This window comes from Thermobia domestica, chromosome 16 (assembly GCF_964235325.1).
Source record: "Thermobia domestica chromosome 16, izTheDome1.hap1.1, whole genome shotgun sequence".
In the NCBI taxonomy this organism is placed as follows: Eukaryota; Metazoa; Arthropoda; class Insecta; order Zygentoma; family Lepismatidae; genus Thermobia; species Thermobia domestica.
The window spans coordinates 30,183,654-30,202,848 of NC_137469.1; the positions used below are offsets into that span (position 1 = coordinate 30,183,654).

The window sequence follows — 19,195 nt, forward strand, 5'->3', positions numbered from 1 at the left end:
TTTGTTGTAAGGGCAGATCCTCTATTTTATAACATCCTTGGTACCAACGCTCGTAAGCATGCTGACACACTAAAAGAGGCCATGACTTTGATGCACTGAAATTTAGAACCTTTGTATTTCAAGTGTGCCTCTGTTGGCGCTGCTGTCGATGTGTGTTTTCCTATACCTCTCGAAAGAGGAGGGACAAGTTGTTGCGGCCGAGATCTTTCAATTATTGGATGCGGAAGCGTTGCCATAATGAATTGTTTCACGGACTTAGTTGTGCTCTGTCTTGTTAGCCATTGTAACAGTAAGTAGCCTACGATCTTCACTCGTCAAGACCAAACGACTGAATGACAAATGGGCAATACAACCGAGGTCATTCACTTCTTTTCCCTGAGTAAAGGGAGTTTCGTCCGCCAGAGGGTTACGGGGGTTAGGCCGAAGTATAGTTCGCATATTTTCCGAGGGCACAGGAGGAATAGACAGTCTGCTAGTATTCAGCACATCAATGATGGAGTTGCGTATATCCTTTTTCAGTGTATCAGTGCGTTTCCGAAGCTCTGGTAGCCTGTCATTGCCTCTTTTCATTTCTTATTTTATTCTAACTCTAATTTGTTGGTTCAATAGATTAACCAAGTACAATAGTGTAACAAATTTTTTACTCAGTAGTATGATTAATTTCTTTTGCTTTTCAATTAGTCTAAAATAGTCAGAAGAGTGGCCACCTAATCACTTTTGATAAGGCCTAAGTTTCCACCAGTGACAGTTCTTGTATGCAAGAATTAGTGCGAGAGAGGATCGGAAACTAAGGTTACAGGACCGATATTGCTGAAGTTTCGTCTGTTATAGAAGAATGAGCAGTGTGCGGTAATTTCAGCCATCCAACACCTACTGCGCTAGTTGTATGTAAGCACAAAATGGCGACTCGTTTGGAAAACTGGTCTCGCGAAGAAATATGCTCAGGTATTCGATTTCTGTGGGCGAAACATGTAACCCAGGCTAAAATTCACCGGCAGCTGGTAGAGGTTTACAGAGAGACTGTAATGTCTCATCAGCATGTAGAAGAACGGAATCGAAAGTTTGCGGCTGGTAGAGAGAACATCACTGCATACAGCCCAAAAGACCACCACACTGTTGAAATACTTTCGCTGTCGGTCATCCTCCCTACAGCCCAGACCTCGCTCCAAGCGACTTTCACCTGTTCCCGCACTTGAAGGAGCACCTAATAGCTCGTGGCTTCGCTTAAGATGAGTGATGCGATGTAGTATGGGCAGAAAGTTACGTGAATTTGTACATATGCCGTTATGTAGCTGTTGTTAGGGAAATACTTTCTGTAATGTTTAGATGAAAGACAATCGCTACATTACGAAGTAATCAGAGTAATGTATGATTTGAGATTATTTAATATATATATATATATATATATATATATATATATATATATATATATATATATATATATATATATATATATATATATATATATATATTTCTGATAAATGCTGTATACCATAAAAAGGTATAGAAATAAGTTAGCATTTGTGCAAAAGTGTGTTACTCATTTGGACAAGTCGATAATAATACAGGAAACACAATTGGTGTATGTTTATATTCTTGTAATAAGAATATAGAATCTACAATGAGGAGGTGAAACACTTTGTGGCAAGGACAGGAGTTACCAGGAGGGAATCTTTAAACTCATTCCATGATGCGACAAGTGTCCCAACCAATATTGAGACTATATCGAAAAATAACCTAATGTATGTACTATTTGTTGGCTGTATTGGTTGTATGAAATAACGTATACACGTTTCACTGCAGACTTTGTAACCTTACTTTCTGATCACCCCTCGTACATTAAGTTTTTTCTCCTTAAAGGTCTTCACTACAGCTAATTTTAGAGTTTTTTTTTCTGTTATATCTTCAAAACAAATATAAATATTCGGAAAGCAGAAACGTAGTGAACTAGACAATACGATTTTGCATATGATACCTTTATCATAATTTACCTATCTGTTTTTGGTATGCCGCTATTTACAGAACCCGCAAAAAAAAAAAAAAAAAAAAATGCTAAATCTATCTACAGTTCAAAATCGAAAGCACATAGGTGAGTTGTGCTAACGGTACCATATGCAAAATCGTATTGTCTAGTTCACTACATTTCTGCTTTTCGAATATTTTTATTTGTTTGGAAGATATTACAGAAAAAACTTAAAAATTAACGGTAGTTTAATTTCGCTGTAGTGAAGACCCTTAACTTGTAGGTATATATACAGGGGCGTCATTTGGGGGGGCAGGGAGGGGCAATTTCCCCCCATGAGTTTGAGATTTCTATAGATTTTATCATTAAAATAGTAGTAAATCAGTGAAATACGCGAAATTTTACTTGTATCAAGGGGTTTTGCCCCCCCCAAGCAAAATCTGAAATGACGCTCCTGTGTACCAACGTCACTTTCCTCAAGAACAGCTTCATCCATCTTTAGAGACAGGATTCAAATACTATTTCCCTTCTAATTATAAAGAAGCCAGGAAGAGAAGGTCTTTGACAGCTCGCAGAGTGGTTTCCATCACTACGTGCCTACCTCACTTTTGCCTTCATAATCTCTGTACTTGCACCACTGACTTCCAAACTTCATACTGGCGGGCAATCTTAGCTCTTTTACGCTATATACACCAACCATTTTGCGGTTTTCACTGGATCAGCTTTTGTAATCATAAATGGTAAACCTCACATTAGTAAACAGTATTACACGCCAGCTACAGCTGATGCTAGTTTCTAGGATAATCTAAATCACAAATACCTAGGTAGGCATTGAATTTACGACCACCCTGTATTTATCATCTTTATATCATTCAATTGGTTCAACAGTACATTATTATTATTATTATTATTATTATTATTATTATTATTATTATTATTATAAAATAGGAGTATTAAATTGGATCAACAGCTACATGTAGATAGCTGAAAGATAGGTTTCATTGAAACCAGCAATAACGTCATTGCAGGCTTTGCTTGAAAGCATAGGCGGAGTTAGGAATTGGTTGCTGGGGGGGGGGGGGTCAGACCTTTTGTCTGTTGGGGGAAGGCACGGTTAATACAAATCAGAATTGAAGGATCTTATAAGTAACATTTTTGTTTTTAGGCTAAAAGTTGGGGGGCAATGCCCCCTATGCCCCCCATAGCTCCGCCCATGCTTGAAACTAGGAGCATTTATCGATATAAGTTCAGTTTCAAATGGCTTTCATTAGTAATGGTTGTACTATTGATTATAAACAAACTCAGGAATGGGGCAATCGTTTCCCTGCAACCCCAAATGATACCGCTGAAAGAAATTTCTCTCTCAAAACGAATTTATAGCGACAACTACTAAATAATGTCCTACCCACTAAATAATAATCAAAAGTTTTCATTTTTTTTTTTTTTGGTTAATCGGTCCTCTCTTTTATTTATGGGCTTCAATTTCTTTCTACTACATCAATAATTTATGATTATCTTATTAAATTAATAATAATAATAATAATAATAATAATAATAATAATAATAATAATAATAATAATAATAATAATAATAATAATAATAATAATAATCCTGAGGGAGACATGTTATTTTACTTATGAAACAAAATCTTTCTTTTACAGCCGTTCTATTATATCCAATGGTTCATCGAGTGGACAGTTGGACAAATCGTTTGGAACTTTGCTCAAATGAATATTCAACAACTCTGGTATACTGACTGGCGTGCATTAGCAGATGGTAAGTTTATCTCAATTTTCATTATATTGTGATTGCGTAATTGTGCAATAATGTGCGCAAATTTAAAAAAAGAGACAAAGCACAACCAGGTTGTTTTGTAGCTAATGTCACTTATACTTGTGCCAAATAGTATAAAATTAAATAAACATGGTGACGAAAGAACTAAGCAAATGAAAAATGGCAGCTTTGCCGAAAAACTTGAGTTTGTGGAACAAATTATGAAACCTGCACTTAATAAGAGATGTAATAATTCTGAACTGCTATATAGATTTCAAATCCGTGATTCATACTTAAAAGAAGGTTATTTATATGACCCATTGATATCAAACCTTATTTTTCGCGAAGAGCTGTTTTAATTTCCTAAAGATTCTGAGAGGATAATGACATTCTGGTATCTGTCTGCCTAAGGAATTTGAACATGATCGATCAGACAATCAGATTTAGATCATAATACCTAGCTGGCCATTCGATCCGAGCAATATTTTGATTGACAAGGAAGTCATGAACGAAGGCAGCTTTATGCGGACGGGTATTTCCGTCCATGAAAACAAATTTGGATTCAACTATCGCACATACTATTTCAGAATCCCATCTCTGTATCAAAGAACCAGTCTCAGTGATGTGAAGATTGTAGCAGACATCGGCCATAATATTGACTCACACTAGCAAAACACCACCAATTTCCTTACCTAATAAGTACAGGTCAGAAGTCGACCTGCGGGCTGAACATTGACTCATCTGTAAATAGAACTACGACTACTGAACCTTAGTCTAGTCACAATGTTCATGACGCCACTCCAGACGCGTCTTCTTCTTCATATTGGAATCAATAGCACACAGACAGGTCTTCGAGCAACAAAAGATTTTTCGTAAAGTCTCTGAGGCCAGTAAAACTTGACATAATGACCTCTGTGGTCACAGTTGGCGTGCAAATAAGAGTGACACAGCAATATTTAGAATATCCATAGCTCTGGCTGTTTCTGTTAGTGTCTGGCCTGCCTCCATACGACCAATTGCTACGCTATAACACTTTTTCTCTATAATTTTGCACAGAGTGTATATAAGCCTTAACGTTTAATCTTCCAAAAACATGTATGTCTTTGCTAATTGATTTATTTTATTAGTACGAATTTAAAAAGTCTGGTACACCTTCTGGTTAGTAACTCATTGATTCGAATTCAAATATTAATAATAAAGCAAAGTGGCTTCGCACTAGGGAAATTTCGAGTTCAAATCAGATGGTCAGGCATTCTCAGTGAGATTTTTCTTCAATTTCATCATAACTACACTATGAGGCAGTAATTTAAGGGAAAACACGTTTCACAAACTAGTAGAACTCCCACGAGACTATATTCATTGGAACTAATCGAGAATTAAAGATATTTACGTCATTATTTATTTTTTTGTATATCACCATTGCAGATTTATCGTAATAACCGCAAACTTTCCCGATATTTTTCAAATTTAAGTGTTAGATATCCTGGGTTACTTAAACAGTGCTATCGGTGTGAAATAGGACGGAAGCGTCAGAGGAGATCACTCGAAATGTAAGAGGAGATAGATCTTCGAAATCTGAACCCTCTTTTTGCCTGTTTCCAGTTTTAGATATATCGTAAAAAGAACTGTCTTTAAACACGTTTGCGTGCAGAAAAGCATAGTTGAGTACATTACTATTTTAGAGCCTTTCTACTTGGACTGTGATCTTGCAGGCGCTGCTGTCGATATGTGATTTCCCGCACCTCTCTCGAAAGAGGAGGGACGAGTTGCTGCGGTCGACATCTTTCAATTGTTGAATGCGGAAGCGTTGCCACAATGAATTATTTCACGGACTTCGCTGTGCTCTGTCTTGTTAGCTACTCTAAGTAGCCTACGATCTTCACTCGTCAAGCAGGCCCGTAGCCAGCTCAAAAATTTAGGGGGGGCCCGGTAGAAGTTAGGGGGGGCCGACCCAATCATATTATACTTTATCGCCATATTATAGTTCATTTGCAAGCCTACCGTGAAACTTTTAGGGGGCCAGCCAAATTTTAGGGGGGGCCGGCCCCCCTAACCCCCCCGTGGATACGGGCCTGTCGTCAAGACCAAACGACTGAATGACAAATTGGCAACACAGCCGAATTCACACACTTCTTTTCCCTAAGCACAGGGAAGGTTTCATCCGGCAGAGTTCGGCAGGGGTGGGGCCGATGTATAGTTCGCATATTTTCCGAGGGCTTACCTGAGATAGACAGGCTCTACATGATGTTCAGTGGCCAAGTTACAGAACAAAGTATTTTAAATGTAAAGTGCGTGAGAATGAGGAAATTTATGAAAATGCACATTAGGCAATAACGCGGAAAAAATTACGTAAATAAGGCTTCAAAAAAGGTTATAATTCTTTATGAGATATATTCAAGAAATACTAATATTCATAGCAATAAATAAATAATCAACACGAAATAGTGTCTTAGAATTGTTGATAGATAGAAGAATGTATTTAGTATATACAAAGAAAATTATCTGTTCAATATACCTTGTATGTAAATTTTCCTGCGTTCCTATAGTACATATTTCATTTCTATGTTGCTATCACCTGTTTCTGTGAACAGAATACTACGACTTGGACGATGAACTTGGTATGACTGATAATGGAGAAGAGGAGGAGGAAGAGGAAGAAGAAGATACATCTGAAGAAAAGGAGTCTGTCCTCAATGGCCCTCCTGCTGAAAATATGACTGAACCTGAACCTTGTGACAAACAAGTGGATCTCTATGTGCTAAACAAACAACAACTTGATTTGAGTGGTGAAGTGCCGACGGTGAATTGCTCTCTGTAAGTAGAATATTGGTATAAAATATTTGATTACATTCAATAATTATACAGTATTTACTCGATTGTAGGTTGAACTTTTGTTTCTTGGTTCAAAAAATGTCTCTCGGCTTAATCGGCATCGTTAACACGACCGGTAAATCAGACATCTTTTATAGGCACCATAGGAAATACACTCAGTGACAAAAAAAAGGTCACCTAGAAAGATTGGAGGGATCAAAATTAAACTTCATGGGTTGCAAGGCCATACAACTTTATTATATTTGAATTATTTTATCAGATCAATCCGACCACGGATTTGGTTGTACATACGTAATATGTGTGTTATATATCAGTAAGCTGTATCACCCCTCAGGCACAAGTACATGCACTGATGCAGTGCGTAGATTGGTCGTTTCGTTGCCTGAGGCACAGTCCATACTTCCTCTAACTGAACCTCGAGATCTTACAGATCGACAGTGGAGCGGAGTTAGCATCCGAGTTTGTATTCTTCTTGTTCACCTCAATCATAGGTTGGTGGGAAACATGGAAGTTTTAAAACTTTTTCTCTCCCTTGGGAGAGCTGTTTTATACTTTGATAAGATTTTTCTTCCTAACTGCATCTACATATTCTATCCTTGGCTTTCCTCTTCCTGGTTTTCCTTCTGCCTTTCCCTCTATCAGCACGGTGATCCAATCGGAGTGCCGAATAAGATGACGAAGCATGTTGTTTCTTCTTTTTCCTATTATCTTCATGATATGTCGTCCTTCATTAGCTTCCTTTAGTACGTCTTCATTCCTTTTCCTTTCGGACCGTGATATTCGCAGTATTCTGTGCCAACACCACATTTCAAATGCTTCTATCTTGAATATTTCAGCTTTTCTCAATGTCAATTTCTCTGATCCGTAAAGCACCACGCTCTATACCAGGGTCTTAATAAATCGTTCACGAACGTCCAACGACACATTTCTTGAAGTTAGCAGTTCTCTTTTCCTATTATATGCTGATTTATTGTGCGCTATTCTCGAAGTTACGCCTTTTTCACTTCTTCCGTCCGATTATATTAGATTTCCTAAATAGGGGAACGTTTTAACGTCTTCGATTTTCTCTCCATCTAACCATACGCTTGCTGCTTCCTGTCCCGTTCTTGTACACTTTATCACTTTGGTTTTCTTCTTATTTATCTTCATTTTAAATGTGTTCAATTGGGGAGAGATCAGGTAACTTTCCTGGCCAGGGAAAAACCTTAACTTTGACGTAAACAATCCAAAGACAGACGTGCCGCGTGTCACCAAGCGTTGCCTTGTTGAAATACTGCATAAACGTGCTCTCGCAAAGGGAAGGGAGGGTAACACATGCGGATGCAGAATCTCACGTATAGCCGTGGCGTCAAGGTTCCGTGAATGTCTACAAGAAGTGTCCGTAAGTCATGCGCGATGGCTCCCCATACCATGATGAGAGTAGTGACTTCGGTGTACCGTTTCACAATATTGGCTGGATGTGACATGTCTCCTCGGAGCCGCCGTCATCTATTTAATGCAGAATCACACGATCCGTTGCCATTCGTGAGGATTGCATGCTACCCAAGTGCGATGGCACTCCACACATTGTCTTTTATGCACTGGTGTTATTGTCAACCTACGCAGGACATAGTGCATTGGCAGTCCAGATTATACCAGTCGTCAATATATTGAGTGGAATGACACAGGATGTAGTAGGGAGTCCAGTGCTTGTGTCCAGATGGCAGGTGCAGATGTCACAGGGTTATGTAATGCTTCACGCATAATGCGACTATACTCCCGTGTTATGATCTGTCGTGGTTGACTGGAACCTTCATATGCTTTCGTGTATCCACTAGCCTCAACATCGGACTATAATAACATAGGAATACCCCACATATCTGGTAATCACATGAAACACCCAACCGGCTTCGTGTAACCCTTTTCCTACTTTCAAATCTCTCACAATTCCATAAAAAGTTCGTTAAGTAAAATTAACATAATATCAACAAATTTATTTCAACTTCGTCTCTCATTATAATGAGTAGTTATCAGAATTAAATTTAATTTTATTTATAAGCATTTGTTTCAGAATTTAATAAGCAACTCCAATATAGCGAATGCAGAGGAAATGTTTACATGATTAATTTGAATAGATTTGAGATTTTTAGTAGTATTAAAGCATTATATTCTACAACCTGAAAAAAAATTGCAAAGACATGTTATTAGTAAATTATATTACATATTACAGTCTAAAACGTTTAAATCATGCTGATATTATTATTATTATTATTATTATTATTATTATTATTATTATTATTATTATTATTATTATTATTATTTCATATTTAATAACACACCTTTGAATACTTTAATTTCGTACTTACAAAAACAAATGCTGTGGTATTTATTGCATTAATCTTACTGACAACTCATAATAATATATATTATTAGTTACAAATTGTTTAAAATAAGATTATAAAGGAATAAAGTAATGTATGAAACATTCCTGCTCTGAAAACGATAAAACGATAATGAATTTTCTCTAATGACACAAGTTCTTTCAAGCTTTATGTAATGTTCACTGACTTTCAATACATATGCATATACAGGGTGGTTCGGTAATATATGTCCAAACTTCAACAGGCCTCTATAGATAGGCAACAAAATAGTTTATATCAATATATACACGATACCACACTGTTCCGGAGATATACAGGATAAATCAAAGTACACGACGCAACGCCGCAGGGTATAGAAGAGGTGAACATACTATCGGTTACAATGAGATACATATTGATATACTGGTAACGGTGAGGTGACAGCAGTCACTATCTTACCGTAGGTGTAATTAACAGGGCAGGTAATAAAGAGCACTAGGAGTCGTATTTAATTAATGCAACTTTGTGAATGACATTGGCTCTCCGGAGAAAGCAAGGACATGATCCCATACTTTACTTAGGGTTCTTAGAGGATGTGTTGAAAATTACCACGACACAAACGTGAACATGACGCATCGGTACATATTCAAAGATCCCTGTGTTGCTCGAATGATGGTTGTAGCCTCTTACGATGGGTCCCCTAGATCATGAACATCCTCAACAGACGAATAGACAAGAACTTTGACATGGGTTCAAAAATGTGAAATTCCGTCATATTTCCTCCACATTGGGCGAACGTCTTGCCATTTAGTGAGCATATTCTCGAACACTGTATATCTGTTGAACGTCAAGGTATTAAGTATATATTGACATACTGTTTTGTTCACAGTCCTTAGAGTTTGCTAAAGTTTGGACGTACCGCAGTAAACCACCATGAACATAATTTCCTTGAAGAACAAAAACCAATAACAAGTAAAGAGGGCGTGTGAGTGGTCAGTCCTCTTAATCCACCCCAATGATTGGGAGGAAAATTATAAATACATGCATTACTTTACTTCCTTCTGAAAACTTGTTCCTAACTTGTACTATAAATGTTTCTGGTATAAAGTAGCCTAATACCGAATCTAACTGTAATTTCACTAATAAATAGAAAATAATTCTTCATTTTCCTTTTTTTTTTCTTTTAGATTTTTGTTTTATGATGACTGACAAGAGTTCGAATGATTTTACAATAATTTTCTTACGTACTTAACAGAAAAAAGCAGAGAGTATATTCTATTTTTTTAAAAATCAATATCACCATTGGAATAACTATACATAAATAATAATTATCATTTTTGCTTACAGACCCTTTTCAATTCAGAAGATTCCACGCACAAACTTGCTGCTTGTTGTGGTTCAAAATCTATGTGAGTATGGAGGAGAGGAAATCAGTGCAGAACCACAAGAAATCAAATACAACGAAACTCATATCTCCACATTAGCCTGTCACAAAATCATGAAGAATGATTTGCCTCGTAAAAGGCATACATCTTGTGTGATACGACACCCTGAGGTAATTATCCTATCTGTATAGAACTGTCCACACAAATTACAGAAGTCCTTACAGATTTTCCGATTATATTTTGTTCAATTTACGCTAGTTTCTTACCTGAGCTCCTCCGTGGCTAAGCGGTTAGCGTACGCGCCTTTGGCGTGGGAGACCCGGGTTCGATTCCCGGCGGGAGCTCATGTGGTTCGGATTCCACGTTAATCAGTAGGTCCACGTCTCATATAGCCTCGCTGCTGAAAGGGACGCTAAACTAAACTAAACTCTAAACTAGTTTCTTACCTCAATATTGAACGACCTACGAGGCAATTGTTTGGTTTTCCAATTCAACTATAGGAAATCGCCAAAGTACAGGTTGATATTTTTAAATCTAAGGCGTCTGGCTAACTTATTTCCAAATTAAGCCCAATCTTTCGTTGTTAATACAGAGTGACCCAAAAGTAGGTATACAGTCCCGTACTGATCAGCTCACTGTATTTTATATCGTTTCTTATTGTTATCAATAGGTTCATCTAGTTTTTTTTTTAATTATTTGTTCTTAACGTCTTTTTACTTATAACTTAAACCCGAAACAGTCGAAGCAATAAATCCATAAACTAGAATGTTATACTTGATCAATGCAGGGAGTATACCTACTTTTGGGCCTCTCTGTATTTCCAGTTTGTTCTTATGCATTTTGCATTTGCATCTAAAACTTTGCACATAAATAAATAAACAAGTGTACTTTCTGTCATTAAAAGGAGTGCTCTGCCAGAAAAGTACACAAAACTTTTTCTAGTTTGCACAAATCCAAATATTATTTTAAGCTCAAATCCAAAGTAGGATATAAAATAGGACATGGAAAGATAATTTTAGCTATACTACTTAAGTTAAACTAAAGAAGGTAAGATTGTTATTGGAAAATGGCATTTTAAGAGTAAGTATATATATATATAGATGGTGATCAGAAAAATGGAAACACCTGAACGAAATTGCAACTTACCAGATTAATATGGTGTCGAGCCACCTTTCGCCTTCAGAATAGCCTTGATGCGACGTGGGATGGAGGCATAGAGGTCGTGAATGGTAGCAAGTGGAATTTTACACCATTCCTCGTGCAGGGCATCGGCCAGTTCTGTGAGAGAGGATGGAGGTGGAAATCGTCGCCGGAGTCGTGTTTCCAAGACGGACCACAGATGTTCAATTATGTTGAGATCTGGGGATTGGGCGGGCCAGGAGAGGTGTTGAACTTCATCCCGATGTTCCTCAAACCACGCTGCAACAACGCCAGCTGTATGAATGGGTGCATTATCATCCTGGAAGATGGCGTCATTGTCCGGGAACAACATCCGGACTATAGGATTCAAGTGGTCGCCTAAAATTGCGACATAATCGTTGGCAGTGATTCGTCCGCTAAGTGTGACCACAGGACCCAATGAAAACCATGATATGGCGGCCCACAGCATCACCGAGCCGCCGCCATGTTTCACAGTTGGGCGGAGACACTGCAGATCATAAGCTTCTTTGGGCGTTCTCCACACATAAACACGGCCCGTGGTTGGGAATAGGGTGAAGGATGACTCATCCGACCATATCACACGTTTACAGTCCTCAACGGTCCAAGTTGCATGGTCGCGGCACCATTTGCGGCGTGCGAAAGCGTTATGGTCCCTGATGAGCGGTTTGGCCCGTGCAACACGACCTCGTAAGTTCATGTCATGTAATTCGCGGCGGGCTGTGATTGTCGAAACAGGGTGGGGGAGGTGCTGATTGAGTTCCTCCGTCACTTGCTCCGCAGTGGCACGACGGTTCTGCGTGACAATGCGCTTTAATACCCGGCGTGACCTGTCACTCATGATTTTCTTCCGCCCACTGTTCCGCTTCCTCGATGTGGTTTTCCCGTGTGTTGTGTAGGCCGTCATCATCTTCGATACTGTCCCACGCGGCACACCTAACACAGTAGCCACTGCCGTCACACTCACTCCATATAACCGCGCACCAACAATTTGCACTCTTTGAAAATCTGAGAGGTCTCCCATTTTACACTACCCCCGTCTGCTGCAGCCACTGGACACTGCTGTTTCACTGCGCCTGACGTAGTATGGAGACCGACCTAACACACCACCACCAGCGGTCCGGCGCTGCGGGCGCCACGACACCCCTGCCAACCCATACATCTAACGTGTTGCCAAATACAGGTGTTTCCATTTTTCTGATCACCATTTGTATATATATATATATATATATATATATATATATATATATATATATATATATATATATATATATATATATACAGAACATATTGTAAAATATTTTAATAGACCAGAGTGTAAATAATCGGAATATGTTGTGTTCTTATCTGTGAAGTGTGTACCTACCCAGAGATACATTAACCAAAGTTTAAGCTGTCAAACACGGCTTTGTCCATAAGCTAGCCATTAACCACCGTATACAAAGTGAAGTGAGGTATTTGAAGGCAATGTACTAACTCATAATGTGCAAGCATAAAGTTTTAGAGTTAAAGGGGCCAAATATTTTCGAAATTTACGTATTCCTAATGTATTATGTTATTTTAGAACACCAATGTGTAAACAATAAAAACATATCGGGATATAACTTGTAACGTCCATAATAACGTACAAATACGTTATCCAATACGTATGATATGTGTTTTTATGCCATATACAGTGTTTTACACTATCCTTGTTTATGTATATACCCACCTTCGCTGACGGGTCTGCTCTTTACGGACATATCCCTGCGTTACAGTGTGGGCATCCTGCTGTCCTGACTCGGTGAAATGGCATTCGTGTTTTTAGGAGCAACCTAGCACAAATTCATTAATACTCTTTGCACAGTAGTTTTTACGGCATACATACACTGAAGCCCAAGAAAAGTGCGTCTGCTCCGAGGAATGCGAGTCCACACCCCAAAAATGGTTAAGATAGTATATATATATATATATATATATATATATATATATATATATATATATATATATATATATATATATATATATATATAGGGTGATACTTTAAAACCTCACGGATTTCAGAATTCCTAACTGAAGTCCGATTTTCATGTGGTTTGTGGCAAATGATTAAGGAAGGATGGGAGATTTATGGGACTATGTTTACTGGTTTAAATTCACCCTAGGTAATATTGATCACAAATTGTGTTATTTTCTCTTCTTTCATTTTCAGTAAGAAACTTTAACCATAAAATTACCAACTTTTTGGAAACCTAAAGAAAGAATGTGAATTTAATCTAATTTAAACTAGGGATGGCCAAAAATTTTCCGGAATCCGGATTCCAGAAAGTTTTCGGAATTTTTTTGATTTTACTTTCCGGATTCCAGAAAGTAAAAATTCCTGAATTGGCCATCCCTAATTTAAACATATAACTAACTATACATATTAACTAACAAAACATATTATCATATAAATGTTTAAAAATAAAATGGTCTTCTTCTTCTCTTTTTAGGAGGAATTTATTGATATCTGTGGTGGCTGTGGTAGATTGTCATCTCCGTCCATGTTTGTTTTTGTTATTATTTTCTTAACGTTATTTGTTACAAACAGGAACCAATAAATATTGTACAATTATGTCATTTTGTTTCTGTTATGAAAGTTGTTGAAGAACATTTCTTCGTTATTTGTATGTTGTTAAAAATAAACTATGAATTTAAGACAAATTTCTTTCTTTGGTTTGTTTCTTATGTAACATTGTATATATATTTCTAAATCCCTAATTTCATGCTACTTAATTCTCTTCCGAACATCCTCTGATGGTGGCTAGAATTTGGTGTTTTTAATATCAGATTCAATTTCAGTGGGGAGCATTGAAATTTGAATGCGTTAGTATTAGTGGTTCGAATTTGACCTTATCGAACTTTCGAATGCAACTTTAGAAACCCCAGGTCGATTGATAGTGTCAGTTTTTTTGGATAGGAAGGACATATATTTTTCGCCCATAAAACAAAATTGACACGGTCAGTCGTCCTAGGGTTTCGAAATTTGGATTCTTTGTAACAAACGATATCAAATCCATACCCCGAGGTCCGCTGCACAGAACTTTTGTTTTCTTTGTATAGCTATATTACATGTATCCTCCCTATCCAAAATCGCTCAAGTTTTTCGCCTATAAAAAGGAAATAACACGGACAGTCTTAACAAAAGACATCAAATCCAACCTTGGGATCCGCTGCACAGAACTTTTGTTTTCTTTGTATAGCTGTATTACGTGTATCCTCCCTATCCAAAATCGCTCAAGTTTTTCGCCTATAAAAAGGAAATAACACGGACAATCTTAACAAAAGACATCAAATCAATACCTTGGGATGGGCTGCACAGAACTTTTGTTTTCTTTGTATAGCTGTATTACGTGTATCCTCCCTATCCAAAATCGCTCAAGTTTTTCGCCTATAAAAAGGAAATAACACGGACAATCTTAACAAAAGACATCAAATCCATACCTTGGGATCCGCTGCACAGAACTTTTGTTTTCTTTGTATAGCTGTATTACGTGTATCCTCCCTGTCCAAAATCGCTCAAGTTTTTCGCCTATAAAAAGGAAATAACACGGACAATCTTAACAAAAGACATCAAATCAATACCTTGGGATCCGCTGCACAGAACTTTTGTTTTCTTTGTATAGCTGTATTACGTGTATCCTCCCTATCCAAAATCGCTCAAGTTTTTCGCCTATAAAAAGGAAATAACACGGACAATCTTAAAAGACATCAAATCCATACCTTGGGATCCGCTGCACAGAACTTTTGTTTTCTTTGTATAGCTGAGTAGTTGTGGGAAAACTAGTAAACACTCATGAATATTCATGAGTGTTTACTTTTTTGACATTTTAGCAGTTCCTAATGCACGTTTGAAAAAATGGATACACCCTTTTACGCATACTAATGACACATAATGTATGCAGGTGCGGCCGGAGGTTGTATAAAGAACATGACACATAATAAATTGGTTTCCGGTTAAAAGAAATGTTAATTGGATAAGCAGAATACAGAAAAAACCTTTTCGGAAATAAAATATGCAGATCACACACGTAGAACAAGGTAATTCATTAATATGCAGCACATGTAACGCGGCAGCTGCTGCTGGTCGTTGGTATGAGTGAAAGAAAGCAGTGGAAACTTCCAGATCTTTTTTCTAAGCTTATTATTGTTGGAATAGAGGAAAGAACACTCTCGAAACTTCTGGAAAGATTTCTTGTATTATACTTGTTTATTTTTATATGGAAAAGGGACATATTGTAATTGTCTGGAGTATAAGGGGGACGGAACTCTTTGGTTTTAATCGGGAATTGACTGCGGATTTTCCGGCATTGAAAAATGATATGACTCGGTGTACTTTTATTTAATTATAACTTGACTAAGATATAGTATAATGTAATATGTAGGGAATTAACATTAATGATTGCACTGGGACTCGAATTAGTATTCTCCCACTTGGAGAACCGTACGCTAAATATTTTGCTTGCAGTGCGAACTTGTTACTTATACATAACTATGAATTGTGTATGACATAACAGGTATATATAAATTATATTGTACAGAAAGTTTGCAGAATCCGCTTCCGGGAATCGAATTACTATTCTCCCACGTGGAGAACCGTACGCTAAATATTTTTGCTTGCAGTGCGAACTTGTTACTTATACATAGCTATGAATTGTGTAAGACATAACAGGTATATATAAATTATATTGTACAGAAAGTTAGCAGAATGCGCCCCGGGAATCGAACCAGGGCTATCCCACGTGGAGAACCGTATGCTAATTTTTATGTTTGCAGTGTGAACTTGTTACTTATACATAGCTACGAATTGTGTATGACATAACAGGTATATATAAATTATATTGTATAGAAAGTTAGCAGAATGCGCCCCCGGGAATCGAACCAGAGCTTTTCCACGTGAAAAGCCGTACGACAAACATTTTGCTTAGCAGATGTTGTTACTTATATGTAGCTATGAATTGTGTAAGACGTATAACTGGTATTTAGAAAGTATATGGTAAGAATTATTATTATTATTGTTGTAAACTGTTGTGTTTTGTTTCATAAACGCTAGTGTAACAATGAGGTTATATGGCGACAGAACGTTTAACGTTACCGCAGATTGAACTTAAGGGTTTTTCATGTTGAAAGCTAAGGCAATAAAAAGAGACCCGAGATTGTTTGAAATGTAGTAGTGAAGTTAAAAGGGAAACTTTATACTTATATTTTGTAATTGGAAATCGTAATACAGCAAATAATTAATTTTTAATTCTTTTATTGTTTTTAGGTGGTGAAGGAAATAAAAAATTTTAATAGAAACACTGGAGAACAAACCTTATTTTCCTGAATTGTTTGTTGCGGAGTTTTTTTTTAGTGAAAAGGAGTTATAGATTGGTTTTAAAATATGGATTTATTGACACCGTTGGATCTTAGTTGTATGAAATATCGAAAATATTGGATAATGTGTGATATGAATATTGAATACTGAAATATCGACATAAAAGTTATTATAAGTGTTACATTCAACGAATATACTGGCTAGACTAAAGGAGACGGTGATGATGAGAAATTAATGAATATGGTGGAATGAAGAAAGTGGGAAGAAGCAGGAGAACCACGACAAAAACCCACGCACATAGTGTTTGTGCACCAAAAAGCTAACTTGAAACAAGCTGGGATTGAATTAAGGACCCCATGCACCAGAGGTGAACACTGTATTGCGTACCCACCATAGCTTTTTCTATGTATTATATTTGGATGGATAAAAGTACGCATGTATAAGTTGGTGGAACGAGAATGTAGGTGGAAACGGGAGAACTTCACACACAATGTTTAAACTAGAAAATACACTTTGATTGAGGGAAAGCATTTTGTTTTAGAAGTGACTTTTTTATGATCAGCGCTATTTAATGTTTATGAACGAGGAAAGAAACTGTAGCAGTTATTGGAGAATTATACTTTTGAAACTCTTTATACAAAATTATGTGTTTATATAACTTCATACATACTAGTAAAGAAGATATATGATGTACATTAAGGACGATTTTGACATTATTTAAACAGTGTAGGTAACGACTCTTAAGGCAATACAAGAGACGGACAATTATTTGACAGCGCAGATTAGTTTTATATGCAGATGGAAACAATTGCTTTAAATAAGAGATAGCACTTTGAACGTATAGTTTGGTTAAAATTGCTTTACTTTAGAACTCATAACATTAAGTACAAGGTAACCAACACCATTGGCGATAACTATTAGCAGGACTGTGAACGATGGGAATTAGCGTGTTGGAGAGTCAGATACATTTTGCGTATATAATAATAATGAGCATGAATATTTAACTTTGGCACCTAGAAGATTATGCAACCGACAAGTTAAAAATGCTTTGAGGATTGCATATTATATTCACAGACAGTCTGATACGATTCTGTATTTTACTTGAAGTATGATGAATGTTTGTTTGAACTAAAAGGGACAACTTTAATGCAGTTGCTGTGTATATGAACTGTTATGGAACATTAATCACTATTGCAGTTGCTGTGTTAGGTAGCATTTTTTTATATTGTAACTGCAAGAGAACTGTATTATAAGACTACCTAACACATGTAAATAATAGTTAGAGCTAAAATACTGAATTACTGGCAACTGAATTGTCAGTGAGAGTAATGTATTTTTAAAGAAATAAACTGATATTAGAAAAAAAATAATCTTAGTTGTTTGTATGCTATATGAAGACACTAGTGTTTAAGAAGCAGTGCATTAAAAGAAAAAATAATTGTTTTCGAAGAATATGGTAGGAAACTGAAAATATTTAATACTTTATTTTAGATTTTTAGAAACATTACCAACGTAAGTAAATGATGAACTATTGTCGATTGAACGGGAATCACTGAGGTTGATACCTTGTGTTTAGTTTATGATATGAAGACTTTAACATTCTTGTTTATACAGTTACTTTTAAATGAAAACAACTTATAATCTTATATGCAGAATGGATTGAATTAAGGGCGTACCTACGCGAGGGATTCATTGGATGCGGACCACATTTAAAACGAAACTTGTGAAATTTGGCGAGTAGCAACTCGAGAAATTTCACTTCGTGGAAACGAGTTTCTTCTTTTCTGGCTTGAGAGCAAAGCGAAAACACTTATTTTGGCATGTAGATATGAGTTTCTGCTTTTTTTCTGGCTTGAGAGCAATGAGAAAACATTTTGTTCTTGCATGAGTCTTATATACTCATCTACTCGAGACATTTTACAAGTAGGCAACGTTGAATGGTTAATGATTGCAAAAAATGTTGAATATGAAGAAAGTGGTAGGAAATGGAGAACCCCGAGAATATCCACAGGGTGTTGTCCATCACAAATTGTCACGGTCTTGGGATTGAACTAGGGATCCTCGTGCCAGATGGGTGCACTCTACCAATGGATCAAACTGTTTCCATTTAAAGAAGTATTCCGTACAGTGATAATTATGAATGTTGTCTAATATTTTTCTTGTAGGTTTTCGTGCTCATGTTGTTAAATAAAACATTTTTTCTACTAACATTACAATGGACAAATGATGAAAGCGAATATGTATAAGAAATAATAAAATATTAAATGGTCATATAAAATAATCTCTAATATTAAAAGTTAAATAAAATTGAATTACTCGCACACAACTCGTATTCAAAAATCAATACATAAACGTTTCATCCACACCTGTATCGCCCTCCTATAATGCAACTAGATAGTTCGTTCGTTTA

The 19,195-nt window shown here is 36.7% G+C and overlaps 1 protein-coding gene and 1 long non-coding RNA gene across 3 annotated transcripts in view; one reads left to right on the forward strand and one right to left on the reverse strand.

The window, feature by feature from the left end:
* Positions 1-14,132, forward strand: part of LOC145672965 (voltage-dependent calcium channel subunit alpha-2/delta-3-like) — a 166,409-nt gene extending 152,277 nt beyond the window's left edge. For both annotated transcript variants that reach the window (XM_081742231.1, XM_081742232.1), the window contains exons 25-28: positions 3,625-3,739; positions 6,328-6,550; positions 10,255-10,462; positions 13,922-14,132. In XM_081742231.1, coding sequence (XP_081598357.1) covers positions 3,625-3,739; positions 6,328-6,550; positions 10,255-10,462; positions 13,922-14,029 — 654 coding nt within the window. In that variant the 3' untranslated portion in view covers positions 14,030-14,132. The remainder of the gene's footprint in view (positions 1-3,624; positions 3,740-6,327; positions 6,551-10,254; positions 10,463-13,921) is intronic.
* The window catches only part of LOC145672966 (uncharacterized), a 123,639-nt gene that overhangs the window by 5,457 nt on the left and 98,987 nt on the right, over positions 1-19,195 (reverse strand). The window lies entirely within an intron of this gene.